This window comes from Musca domestica, unplaced genomic scaffold (genome assembly GCF_030504385.1).
Source record: "Musca domestica strain aabys unplaced genomic scaffold, Musca_domestica.polishedcontigs.V.1.1 19, whole genome shotgun sequence".
Taxonomy (NCBI): domain Eukaryota; kingdom Metazoa; phylum Arthropoda; class Insecta; order Diptera; family Muscidae; genus Musca; species Musca domestica.
This window is the reverse complement of record NW_026712245.1, coordinates 2,727,937-2,741,386: the sequence shown is the minus strand read 5'-3', so window position 1 is coordinate 2,741,386 and position 13,450 is coordinate 2,727,937. Positions and strand designations below refer to the sequence as shown.

Here is a 13,450-nt window from a genome sequence, read left to right as displayed (position 1 = left end):
ATTGAATTTAAAAGTCACATTTGATTGGAAAATAAGAATGTTGGCCTGTTTCTATATGTCTATCGAAATTGAATGGGGAAGAAAACCACTATTCCAAATATCTATATGGCTAGAGAGGGTATATATCATTTGATACGGTCGCAATAACGGTTTTCGAGTCTAGGTCTCTTTGGACCAAATCCGTTTCAGGACATTTGCAGTCGATCCAGCGATGTCCGTCCGTTTGTCTTTACAGCTATTACAGCTATAAAGGCAGTTATAAAATGTGAAGTAAGAGTCCGATTATCTTCAAATTGCACACAACCCAATAATTTTTTAGCCCAAGGTCTGTTGTTAAGATGGAGTAAGTCGGCCCACTCCTTCTGGCACCTCCCCACAACATGTCGAAATTTTTAATATCCATTGAGCTCATAAAACACGAAATTAACATGTAAATCTGAATATGTACATCTGAATATTTCTATCAATACAGGATCTGTTATAAAGACGGTAGAGGTCGGACTATTCCTTCTGGTACCTCCCCCACAAAGGGTCAAATTTTTAAATAACCAAAATCCGAAAATAGCATCAGGTTCTCTTTATATTTCACACATACAAACATTTTTGCTAGCAAAAGATCTGTTGTGCAGATGGGATATATCGGTCCTCTTCTTCCGGTACCTCCCCCCAAACGCTCAAAATTTAAATATCCATGAAGCTCTTAAAAAGCGAAATCAACATCAGATTCCATTCCAGACTTGGTACATCTCAATATTTCCATCAACACAAGATATGTTATAAAGATGGTAGAGATCGTACCATTTCGTCTGGTAACTCCCCCACATGGGGTTCAAGATTTTGAAAAACAAAACGCTCAAAGAAAGCGAAATGAGCATTCAACTCTCTTCACATTTCACTCATACAAACATCTTTGGTGACACAAGATGTGTTGTGAAGTTGCTATATATCTGCGAACCCCTTCTGGTAACTCACCGACAAAGGATCACAATTTTCAATACTTTTATCTTTCATAATCATAAAAAATCAGCGTTTCTTTACAATTTGCCATATCTAAATATTCCTCTCAACCAGAAACATGAGATGAATATGGAATTTATGATTTCGTATAAATTGGATATAAATGTTCGATTTTCTCATAAATTTGGCCATACCAATATTTTTATCTGTATTAGATGAAGCATAAAAATGCTTTATTTCGATCTGGTACGTCATGCACATGTTACAATTTTCTGAAAATTATCACATATCTCATGTAAAGTGAAGGAAGTTACCAATTTAGTCCAAACCTGACACATCATCATTATTATATTAGGTCTGATACGAAATTGACAATATTGCCCATTCCTTCGGAACCTACTCCATGGAGAGTCAACAATTTGAATATTCATAACACAAGTCAAAATATTTTTAAAAATTCGAACATTGGCTGAGGGTATACATCTGTCGTCAAAACCGATCGATACTTTTTTACTTGCTTATTTATGATTTGCCACACTAAAATATTGATTTTAATGACGAATTCACTTTTAAAATCAATTTGTTTAAGTTCATGAAAATAATTTTTAATTAAAATAAAGAAAACTTTTCTAACGAACAAATGTTCAATAAACAATTTTTTTTTTGTATCCCAAAATTTCCCTAAGCACATTTATTGTCTGGTTTTAACATAATAGAAAGACTTCTTTTGGCTTTCAATAATTATATATTTTTTTTCATTTATTCGAATGGTGACTCGAATTGACAACTGGAATAAAACAGGACATTTTTCATACAAATACGTTTTTGGAAAAATTTACCTTAAATGGAATGTCAAATCTAGTCACCTGCTTTTGTTTGGCGAGTGGTACAAAAACATGACATTATCGCAACAATTTTATGTTAATCAGCAAAATCGCAAAATTTAAGCAAAAAAAAAAAAATAATAATAATAATAATAATTTGCAGACGTGACAAATGTTTTTTTTACCTTTTGTATATTTTGGTATTTAATTCTGATCTGTTTATTGAGCAGCAAAAATACACTTTAATTTTAGTATAGTATAGTATCCATAAAGGCTGTCGAAATAATATTATAAAGCTAGAAGACGACCCCAATTTAACTCGACTTCGAGCGTTTGCCTTCGTTTAGTTATCATTTTCGATTGGCTTAGAAATCCTGGCCAATGGAAATATTATTACATTTTTAAAAGAGATTAAAAACTTAAGATCTGGCATTAAAATATGTATGTTAAAACATGCTTTACAAGTAATTTTGACATTTTTAAATAAAAATTATTCAATTATCCTTTTATAATTGTGTAATACCCCTCTAAGTGATTTTCAACTTTTCCCATCATTTTTATCTGCAACAATTAATCTACAAAAACTTAAATCAATTTCCACACGAAATCTAACTTCCACTCTGGTACATAATGGAAATTTCCCTTTGATGACAACCACGCCAAATCCCTTCATAAACAATATAAATAAAAAAAACTGTAATAAACTCTGCTCTGCAATATGTTATTATGCCAGTTAATTTAGTTTATGTTCCTCTTTATTACTTGATTTTCATCGTCTTCTTCGTTCGCATTGATGGGATCTTTAAATGAAATTGTTTTCGCTTAAATGTGTATTTGTTGCCCTTTAAGCCTGCAAGGCTTAAATAAACAATTAACATATAAAATCAAATTATGTTTACTTTGCCTTTCCTTTTTGCTCGGAATCTGACAAAAGCTAATAATGGGGTTGCTGGTAATTTCTCCAAAAAAAAAAAAAAAAAAAAATATGGGGGAGGTTTTGGTATGGCATCTTTACTCCCCCATTTTAGTTTCCTCTACTTATTTCCATTTAAGTGTTGAGTTTAAGTATCCTTGCCACCACTGAAGTCCTTGGAGAATGTCCTCCTTTTTGTATGCATGCCTACCCTTTGCATGACAAACATCACTTAGACGCCAATATAGTGGCAAAAACAACGGCAACGGCAGCATGCCGTCAACCAGCAGCTTTTTACCAGTTTCCGCTTTGCTGCTGCTGCTTCTTTGCTTCCACAGCTGCATCTGGGGCTGGTTAAACGGTTGCTGCTGCTGCTGTCGCAGCTGCTTTTTTCTTCTCTTTATGTTGTCGAGGGATGAACCATCGTCATCAGCACCATTTTTTTCTACATTTTTTTCTTTCCGTTATCAGCAGTCTCTCTCCCCACACACAATTGATTTTATTCATCCAACCATGTCTGTTATGGCCAAGAGATCCATTTATTTTGTGGGGGTGGGGGGAGATTTGAGAATAGCCAACCAATGGTGTGTTTAAAAAATATTTAAGGTGGGCGTGTTTCATTGGCCATCATCGTTTCCTGGGAATAAAACAACAACAGCAACACTAACACACCACCACCACCAATCATGCCATCCATGTTGATAGGACATTTGTTTGGCTGCTGTATAAAGCAAAAACAACAACAGCACAACACACCGTTGGCCACTGTTGTGCGCGCACACAGCAAGAGAAACAATAACAACAAAAACGGCAAGCCAGTCAGCCACAGCAGTAGTGGTGAGGTATTTACAGTGAGAAGAACAACAACAACGACCACCACCATTACTGAGCACAACAAATAAGAGGCACAGCAGTAGTAATTTAACTCAACAAAAAAGAGTCAGGCACTACCACACGACTACCACTCATCGTCGTCGTTCGACTGGTGTTGTCGTCGTTGTTGTTCATTATCAGTAGCCTCTCGCATCTGCACTCACACCATGACTCTCTCTCCCTCTCAATGTGGTGTATTCACAAGGGAGCAGTATTGTACGCTCTTTATCATTGGGAAAAACACTCCCTGTGCGTGTGCATGGTTCATTGTTCTGGCCATGCATGTGTGTGTGTGTGAGTGCGTGTGTGCCTACCTTAGCAATGAGGGTGGTGTTTTGTTTTGGGACTCTTGTGTGTTTGCCTATTTGTTGTTATTATTACTAGAGAGAGTTTTTACATTTTCAAGAGATTGAGTCTTGGGTAAGGAACTAACTTGAATTCAGTTCACTACAACACTTTGAAGTGTACACAACACCAAGAATCCAAAGAGAAGTTTAAGTTAGGAAAAAATAAAAGAAAATTTAACTAAAACTCGGAAAATTGACAAAACGAAATTTTACAAATAAAAACAAAATTTACGTAAATTTTCAAACGGAAAACTAACGGAGAAAATTTAAAGTGAAAAACCAAGTGTTGAAATCAAAACGAAAAAAAAACAACAGCAGCAACAACAAATATTGGAATACCAAATAAAAACCAAAACATACCAAAAATAAAAACAACAAACATGTCTTCAACCTCTGCCTCACCCATCAGCAACATCACCGTCGATGATGAATTGAACATCCGTGAAGGTAGGTTTTCAAAATGCCGACGGCACATAAGCATTTCCGACTCTCCTTCTCTCTCTTTCTTGCCCTTCCCACTCTTTATCAATTTGTTTTGGATTAAAAAATGTGAGATTAATTTTGTAAATTTAAATCAATTTATTTTAGATTTCTCAGCGGATTATTTGAATATCAAAGAAGAACGCGAAAGCAGTCTATCGCCCATTCTCACACCGCCCCATACGCCGACGGATATTTCTACAATGCGTAGAAACAGTACCGGTTTGGCGTCTTCGTCGTCAGTTCCCAGCAGCAAAGACAGTGCCCTCTATGAAATGGAACAATTGAGATCTGCAGCCTCCAACTCTTCCCGCAGCTATGTTTCCATGATGGATAACCAAATGCAACAGCAACAACAGCATCAACATCGCTTGTGGTTACAAATGCAACAACAACAACAGCATCATCATCATCAACAACAACAGGTTCATCCGGCCATGCCTTATCCTCCTGCTGCCAATCAATTTTTACATGCCGCCGCTGTGGCTGCCGATCCCTTGGCCGCCCAGCATCAGGCTTTGCTCATGAATCAATGGATACGCAATGCTGCTTTGTATCAACAACATGCTCATCATGCCCATGCCCATGGTCATCATCATCATGCCCATGTCCATGCCGCCGCTGCTGGTCATCCAGCCATGCATGGCATGCGCCCCTATCCCGCCGGAGCCCTACATGGCCTCCATCCCGCTGCTGCTGCCCGTTTGGGAGCCTGTGCCGGTTTGCCACCCATGAAACTGGGAGCAGCTTCAAATGCCGCCGGTTCCCGTCCCAAAAAGCAATTCATCTGCAAATACTGCAATCGTCACTTCACCAAGTCCTACAATTTGTTGATCCATGAGCGTACCCACACCGATGAGCGTCCCTATTCCTGTGACATTTGTGGCAAGGCTTTCCGCCGCCAGGATCATTTGCGTGATCATCGCTACATCCACTCCAAGGAGAAACCATTCAAGTGCGGTGACTGCGGCAAGGGCTTTTGCCAGTCCCGCACCTTGGCTGTGCACAAAATCACCCATTTGGAGGAAGGACCACACAAGTGTCCCATCTGCCATAGGTCGTTTAATCAGCGTGCCAATCTCAAGGCCCATTTGCAGAGCCACAGTGAGGGTCAGCTGGCCAACAGCAGCCTGAACAGCAGCGGTGACCTGAAAAGCGAAACTTCAACCCAGGAATTGAATACAAGTCAACCTGAATCGTTGAACAACTCCAGCGAAGAATTCTTGCAGCCCCTTTCCCAGCAACCCATTTTGGATTTATCAGCCTCCAATGCGGCCGCCACCACCACCACTCCCTCCTTGGCCATTGTTAAGCCCAAACGCAGCCTGGGCTTTACCATCGATGAAATCATGAGCCGTTAAACGGTGCTTTGGGGGAAGGAATCATGGATTTCCCTTTAAAACACTTTGAATTGGAACCTAGCCAAGATTCAATGGCTTGTCTTTGTTCTTGTTCTACCCTTGCCAAGGCAACAGCTAGTGGGCTCACATGGAAATGGTTGGAATCTGGACTTCGTGTCATGTGAAGTCGGAGAAGTAAACACCAAGCCCGTTATGGAAAGACACTGGGCGAAGGGTCTTTTTTTTTGGTTAGCAAAGAAAAACGAAAAAAAACAATTGAAACGCAAAAGTGAAGTGGATTCCAGTGAAGGTCATCACGCACTTGGAGTTTAACAACATTTTATTAAAAAAATGAATGAAAAAAAAAAAAAAAAACAAAGAAACACAAAAAGGCTAAAAAAGAAGGGGTCTCTTGGACGCCCCTTGCACAACCAAAGAGGAACCAAAACCTTAAATGAGAGAGAGATGGAGAGCAAGAGAAACAGTTTGGCAACGGCCAACAAAACCAGCCGCCAAAGCGACAACAAAAAATAATTTATTAAAAAAAAACGGTTGTTGGGCTTTTTTATGGCGTGTTCATGCCACAGTCAGTCAGTCATCGTTATCATTATTTATTGCTACCCCAAAAAAAAAAAAAAAAAAACAGTAATAATAAACAGCCAACAACAACAACAACAGTAACACACGATAGCAGCACACACTGAATATATTTAGTAAAAAATACCACAACAAAACAAAAAATAAATATATTTTTTTTTTGGATAAAGAAAAAAATACATTTTATTTATTACAACTCTACCAATTTTATTTTGTATACCAAAGCACCATACCTATTTTTTATTTTTTTATTTAGACCAATATAAATAATTAATAATACAAACAACAACAACAATAGAAAATAGTATTAATTATAATTTTAAGAAAAAAAAAACATATTTTTTTTATAGAAATAAAAAATCTCAACACACCTCCACACACAAACCAAAACCAAACTCATGACTTGTAATTTATTTAAGGTGATTTTTTTGATAACTGCTCCTCCCCCTTCTCCTCCTTGAGCACAGTGACTTTTGGGTTTCAAGTTATTTTTTTGTGAGGGTTTTTTTATACTCGCTTTTTTATTGTTGTTTTTTTTATCAATGTGTACCTAAATAGTTTGTAGTTTAGTGAAATTTTTTTGTGTGTAGATAAATCATATACCCTTAAATGTAATATACTATATTTTTTTGCAAAGACTGTAATATAAATAAATGGTGTAAAGTTGTATTTATTTTGTACAATTGTAAATAGAAATAATCAATGTAATCATTTTGGTTGTTGTTATTAATGTGATCTCAAATGTTTGGAAAAAAGATAAACAATAGAAGAAAATATGAATGTTGAAAATAAATGTATTTGGAAAACTTAAAAGAGAAATATTTTTGTTTTAATTTAATTCATCAACAAATTTTCTCCGGAATTTTTTACACTCCGTATGATGGTTTTTGGTAGCACCATATGCCTATGTTACATTTTATTGAACATTATATTTAAATAATACAAGGTAAACATATGGTGCATTCAAAAAATATGCAAAATGTATGCAAATGTATATAGTTTATATATGCATATTTATATGCCACACCTTGAGCTTTAAGAAGAGCATAAATCTGATTTATGCCAGTATTTTTTTTACATTTTAAAAATATCAAACGAAAATTATAAAGGGTGTTTTTTTAAGCCCAATAGAACTGGAAATTGTAAAAAATAACACAAAAAAATTAAATTTTAATAAATTTTTTTATTCGAAAGATCAATACGTGACATTAACATTTGAAAATGATTTCGGGCATATGGGCACCGCGGCTGTTCTTGACGAAGTGCATTCTGGACGAGCACTGCCGGCCGTATGTCACCAATAACACAAACAATGCTGGTCTTCAAGGCGTCAATTGTTGCTGGTTTATCAGCATAAACCTCGTAGCACAACAGGAAATAATCAAGAGGTGTCACAGCGCACGACCTTTGAGGCCAATGGTCCACTTGTCGAAATCAACTTATCGCAAATTTTGATTTCAATAAGTCGATGGTTGCGTTCGCCGTATGGCACGTAACGCCATCCTGTTGAAACCACATCTGCTCCGGATCAATGTCATCCATATTTAAAAAAAAATCATTGATCATGGTGCGGTAACGATTTCCATTGACCATAACGCGAGCTCCGGTCTCAATTTTAAGGAAATAAGTTCCGATGATGCCACCAGCGTGAAAACCGCACCATACGGTGCATTTTTCTGGATGTAATGGAGTCTGTAGGGTCTCTTGTGGATTGGTCTCAATCCATATGCGGCAATTTTGCTTATTAACAAACCCGTTAAGCCAAAAATGCGCCTCATCGCTGAACACAATTTTGCGATAAAACAACGGGTCATTTGCCTGATTTTCAAAGTAAATTAAGATAATTTCGTAGCGTTGTTCAAGCGGGAGTCTATTCATGATGATTTGTCAGAGTATACTGAAACAAATAAAAAAAAGTTTCATCAAAATTTAATTTTTTGTGTTAGTTTTTACAATTTAAAGTTCTATCTAGCTTAAAAAAACACCCTGTAAATGTTAAATAAAAATAGTTATTTATTTTATTTTAACTCAACAACTCATGTGGCAAAATCCATTCAATTCGGGCTTATATTAACCATTTGGTGTACAATTGTTTAAAATCGTATAATGATATATATATAGGAGTTATATCCAAAATTTGAACCGAACTCGAAAATTTGGCAGAGGTATTTCTGAGCTGTATTTGACATTTGTTCCAGAATATCGTTATTTTGGAGTTCATACTTGGGCTTAAGGGAGCTATAGCTATATCTCAGTTTGGTCACGTGTGCCATATTTCATCCTATTTGGACTAATATTACAATTTAGGTGCAGAGTAAAAAATCGGACTAACATATAAATGGGAGCTATATCCAAATATTGGCCGATTGTTACCAATTTCAATAGATTGATTTGTGTAAAATTCATGTCAATTGGGTAATAAATTCGACCTGTTCTTTGTTCTCAAAAATACATGGACAGACGGACTGACATACATAAATCGACTCAGAAAGTGATTCTATGAGGATATCCTTCTACACGTTACAAACAAATGCACAAATACATAATACCCTGTACCACAGTAAAATTCTGTGTATAGCTTCCGAACGAAATGAAGTAAGTTGATGAAAATTTACTCAAATGTGTATTATGTCTGCAGAACTTTTGGTATTGAAAATGGGCCATGTAGGTCCACGTCTTCGTATAGCCCCCATATAACGGTACCCCCCGATATTCAGTATTTTGATGGTTCTAGCGACATTATTTACCGGAACTATTTCAAATTTGGTATTTGAAGTTTGTAATGAATACTACAGCCTATGGCAGGAAATTGTCTGTGCAGGTTCACGTTTTATAACCCCCATGGTACCTCCCTATATTTTTCTTAACAGATTTTTTTCAAGTCTCGCATTTTTACCTATGCAGGTCCACGGGGTCGTATAGACCCTAATATACGGCTACTTTTGGTATTTTTAAGGTTTTAAAGGATTTTTTTAACAGATTTATTTTTTTTTTTTTGAAAATTTCCAAATTCGTACCCAATGGTGGAGGGTATTCAAAGTTCGGCTCGGCTGAACTTACAGCTTTTTTGCTTGTTTTTTTTTATTTTTTTTTTTTGAATGAAAGCAACAAATATTGGAAATAGCATCAACTTTTAAAATAAGTTTAAATTTATTCAAATTGGTCACTTTTGGCATATGAATTATGACCTTTAAACGGCCAGTGATACCGTCACACGCTACCCGAATGTTGATCTGCGGTGTTTTGGCCCTTTCCCGCGAAGCGCTTGCTTGAGGTGATCGACATTTGGGCATTTTTTAGTGCCAATCCTTGATTCATTTTGTAACCATTCTTGGGTGGCGCGTGCTGAGTGCGATGGTGTTGAGTCCTGTTGTAATGCCCAAGGTCTGCGGCCAAAATGTTTGCATGCCCAAGGCTTTAATCCACCCTTCAGAATATTTTCGCGATAATATTCGGCATTTATTCTGATGCTACGGTCGATTAATACGAACGGAGAGCGACCATCGGCTGTTATGGCGGCCCACACCATCATCATGACCGGCGCTTGAGTTCTGGTGGCCAACCGAAGGTGCACATTTTCAGCGGCAAGTACGGCACGATCATTTTGATTGTTTACAAACTGCAGGACAACGAATGTTTCCTCATCGGAGAAAGCCAAATTCGTCAGTTCACCACTTTCAGCCAAGCGAAGCAACTCTTTAGCTCTTTTGAGTCTATTTTTAATTTTTAAATCAATCGGACCAGGGCCTTAGAAATGACAGCAGTTTGAAGTTGGTTGCAGTTTTTTCATCTCAATGTTCGATTATTTAAATATTTTTTTGACTTCTGCTATCAATATTCAAATTGTTAACCCTCTATGGAGTATGTTCCGAAGGGATAGGCCAATGTTGTCCATTTCGTATCGGACCTAAATAATTTGATATAAATATTGTGATGTGCCCAAACCTGGTTACTTCCTTCACTTTATATGAGATACGTGATAATTTTTAAAAAATATTAAGATGTGCCTGAGGTACAAAATATGTTTGACCGAAGTTTTCCATGTTCATGCTTCATCTTATTCCGATAAAAATATTTGTATGGGCAAAATTACAAGTGAATCGAACATTTATTCCCCATTTTATGCGAAATTATAAATTCCATATTCATCTCTGGTTTCTGGATGAGAGAGATATTTAGATACAGCAAGTTGTAAAGAATCGCTGACATGTTTCGCAAGAAAAAACCTTGAACCCTATTTGGGGTGAATGTACCACAATAAATTGCCCGATTTCTACCATCTTTGTAGCAGATCTTGAGTTGCTACAAATATTTTGATGTACCAAGTCTGAATTTAATCGGATGTTAATTTCGCGTCTTATGACCTTTTCAGGGTATTCAAATTTATGACCCTTTGTTGGGGAGGTACCAGAAGGAGTTGACCGATATATCCCATCTCCACAGCAGATCTTGTGTTAGTAGAAATAATGGGATGTGTGAAATATGAATAAAACCGGATTTCTTATTTCATATTTTATAATCGCTTTGGTTATTCAGAACTTTGACCCTTTGTGACAAGAATTAATGGTCCGATCTCTACCATCTTTACAACAGATCTTGTATTGATAGAAATTTTGAGATGCGGCAAGTCTGAATGGAATCGCATTTAAATTTCACGTTTTACGATCTTCATGGATATAGTTTGACCCAGACCTTGGGTTAATAAAAATATTGGGATTTGTGAAATTTGAAGACAAGCGGACTGTTACTTCACTTTTTATAATAGTTATAAATATATCAAATGTTGTCCCTTTTTTGGGGTATTTGATTTAGTGGAACGATATTGTCCATTTTCGCACCTCACCTAGCACTGATGCAAATATAAGAATTTGCAAATTTGAAGCAAAATTGGATTATCCTTTCTCTTTCTGCGCAGTAAAATATTTTTTGAAAGTTTCCTTTTGTGGGGAGGTACTTGAGGAGTGGACCGATATTGCCCATCTTCGAACTCGATCTAAGTTTGATAATAATATTACGATGTATAAAGTTTGGAACACATCGAAAACTTCCTTCCAGCGTTATCGTGCACACCAGCCAGACAGACAGACGGACGGACATTGCTGGATCGGCTCCAAATGTCCTGATAAGCATTTGGTCGAAAGAGAACCATTATTTCAATGGGACACATTTTGGCCGCACCCTCCTTAGACATATGTCTGAGGCTATAATTACTAAATGTTCCTAAATTTGGTATTGTTGGGTGAAGGAGTAGAGCTTAAATTCTGTTGGGTGGTACCTTCAAGCTATAGTGTTGCCTATCTTCACACCAGATCTTGTTTTGCTATCAATTTTGGGATGTAAGGAGTTTGAAAACAATGAGTTTTTAAAAATTTGACCTTTAAGAGAGGATGTGCGCAAGGAAAGGACCGATATTGCCAATCAAACTGTCGAACTTGATTTAATCTTCGTAAAAATATTACGAGGCATGAAGGTTGGTCGGGGTCATTAAAAATGTTATAGAGATATCATCGAGGCACATACAAGACAATTTTCCATATTAAATGATATATACCCTCTGTAGCTGGTGGTATAATCTGTGGTATATTGCGGAACGTCTTTCTTTTTGGTAGAAGTAAAAATAATATGCCCAAATGGTTCTCCTACTTTTTCTTCTTATACTGTTTTCTTTTCAATTGCAAACTTTGACTCTTAAATTTTAAGAGATTAAATAATGTATCCTTCCAAGAAGAATTAATGTAAAACTCAATCACTGGAAGGCTTGTGATTGCCATCGAAATAATTAATGTTGAAATTCGACCTTTGAGGTTCATATTATTGGCCGAAAGATAAATATTGATTGATACAAATCGAGGGCAAATTCCAATAATACCCACCGCAGTAATGTCTTAATTTTTTTCCTGGTAATCTAAGGTAGTTATCAGAAACTCCCCCACACACAAGGCCAACGGGAAAGAAGGACAATTTGCCATTGCTGGCCAGGAAACACACGTTTGTTGTCATTCATCAAATGGGTGGTCCTCTGGCCAAAGGACATCATTAACACGATCATGCTGATTTTCTGCTTAATTATGTTATCTTCTTCGTTGACGACCAAAGGCAGACCAACCAAAGGGGGCACATTCAGCACGTTTTGGCAAGGTCAATGGTGGACTAATTTCCAATGAAGTAGGAGAAAATTTGTGTTACAAATTGCCAGAAAATGTTTTCTTTTTTGGCAAAATGACAAAAGTGTGCAAAGGCAGAGGAAACAATGCTGAACACACACACAAAAGATATCCAAAACTCATTCAAAAATACTCGTGCCAAAAATGAAGAGACAAAAAGAGAGAGAGAGAGAGAGAGAGGGAAAAAGAAAGGACATTAAAACTGAAGGCCACCCTCCATTTCTTGGAGGGAAGTTGGAAATATGTCATTCTTTATATTTCTCAGGTTTGCAGTGTGGCACAGCCAAAATTGAGGTGAGTTTAAAAGCGTATAACGTGCGTTAAACACGTTCTGTGCGGGGACCTAGGAAGACTGGCCCAAGTCCTTGGTTGTCCTTGTTGCTGTGGATTCCTGTTGTTAACAACTCCAAACATTCGATATGGGCATTAAAAAAAAAATCGGACTCTAGTGTTGTTTTTGCATGGTTCTCTTCGCTCTTTCTCTCTCCCTCTCTCCTTGTGAGCTGTTGAATGTGTCATTTTTGAAATAGTTCCCTGACAGCTATCCATCCATCGATCCATCTATCCAATTTAGAGACATCTATCCATCTTCCTGTTGTCCAAATAGACACACGGAGGACTCCTTGCTGTGAATTAGCCACCCAAGTTGCGGAACAGATTCGTTTAATTGTTGACCAAAGACAACAATCCAGCCCAAAGGACGATAAAGGATGATACTCATGCTATCTTTCTCACCCTCTCTCTCTCTCTCTCTCTCTTTCTCTCTTCTTCTGCTATTCTTGTGCGTGCAGGACAAGCAATATTAGTGTCAGCAGCAATCGCGCATTGTTTTGCAGGGAATATTATCCCGCTGTGACTTTCACAAAATATTTTGGCCAGTTGCAATGAGGATTTATGCCCTCAGCACAATGGTATTGGTGGTGGTGATGGTGGCGAATGGGGTGTAACTAATGCC

The 13,450-nt window shown here is 37.1% G+C and overlaps 1 protein-coding gene across 1 annotated transcript; it reads left to right on the top strand.

Annotated features, from left to right (window-relative positions):
* Positions 1 to 3,977: 3,977 nt before the first annotated feature.
* On the top strand, positions 3,978 to 6,090 carry LOC101901118 (protein odd-skipped). The gene is made up of 2 exons (XM_011297776.3): positions 3,978 to 4,361; positions 4,503 to 6,090. Exons 1-2 carry the CDS (start codon positions 4,295 to 4,297, stop codon positions 5,753 to 5,755), a joined length of 1,320 nt encoding a protein of 439 aa, XP_011296078.2. The 5' UTR covers positions 3,978 to 4,294; the 3' UTR covers positions 5,756 to 6,090.
* The last annotated feature ends 7,360 nt before the right edge of the window (positions 6,091 to 13,450 follow it).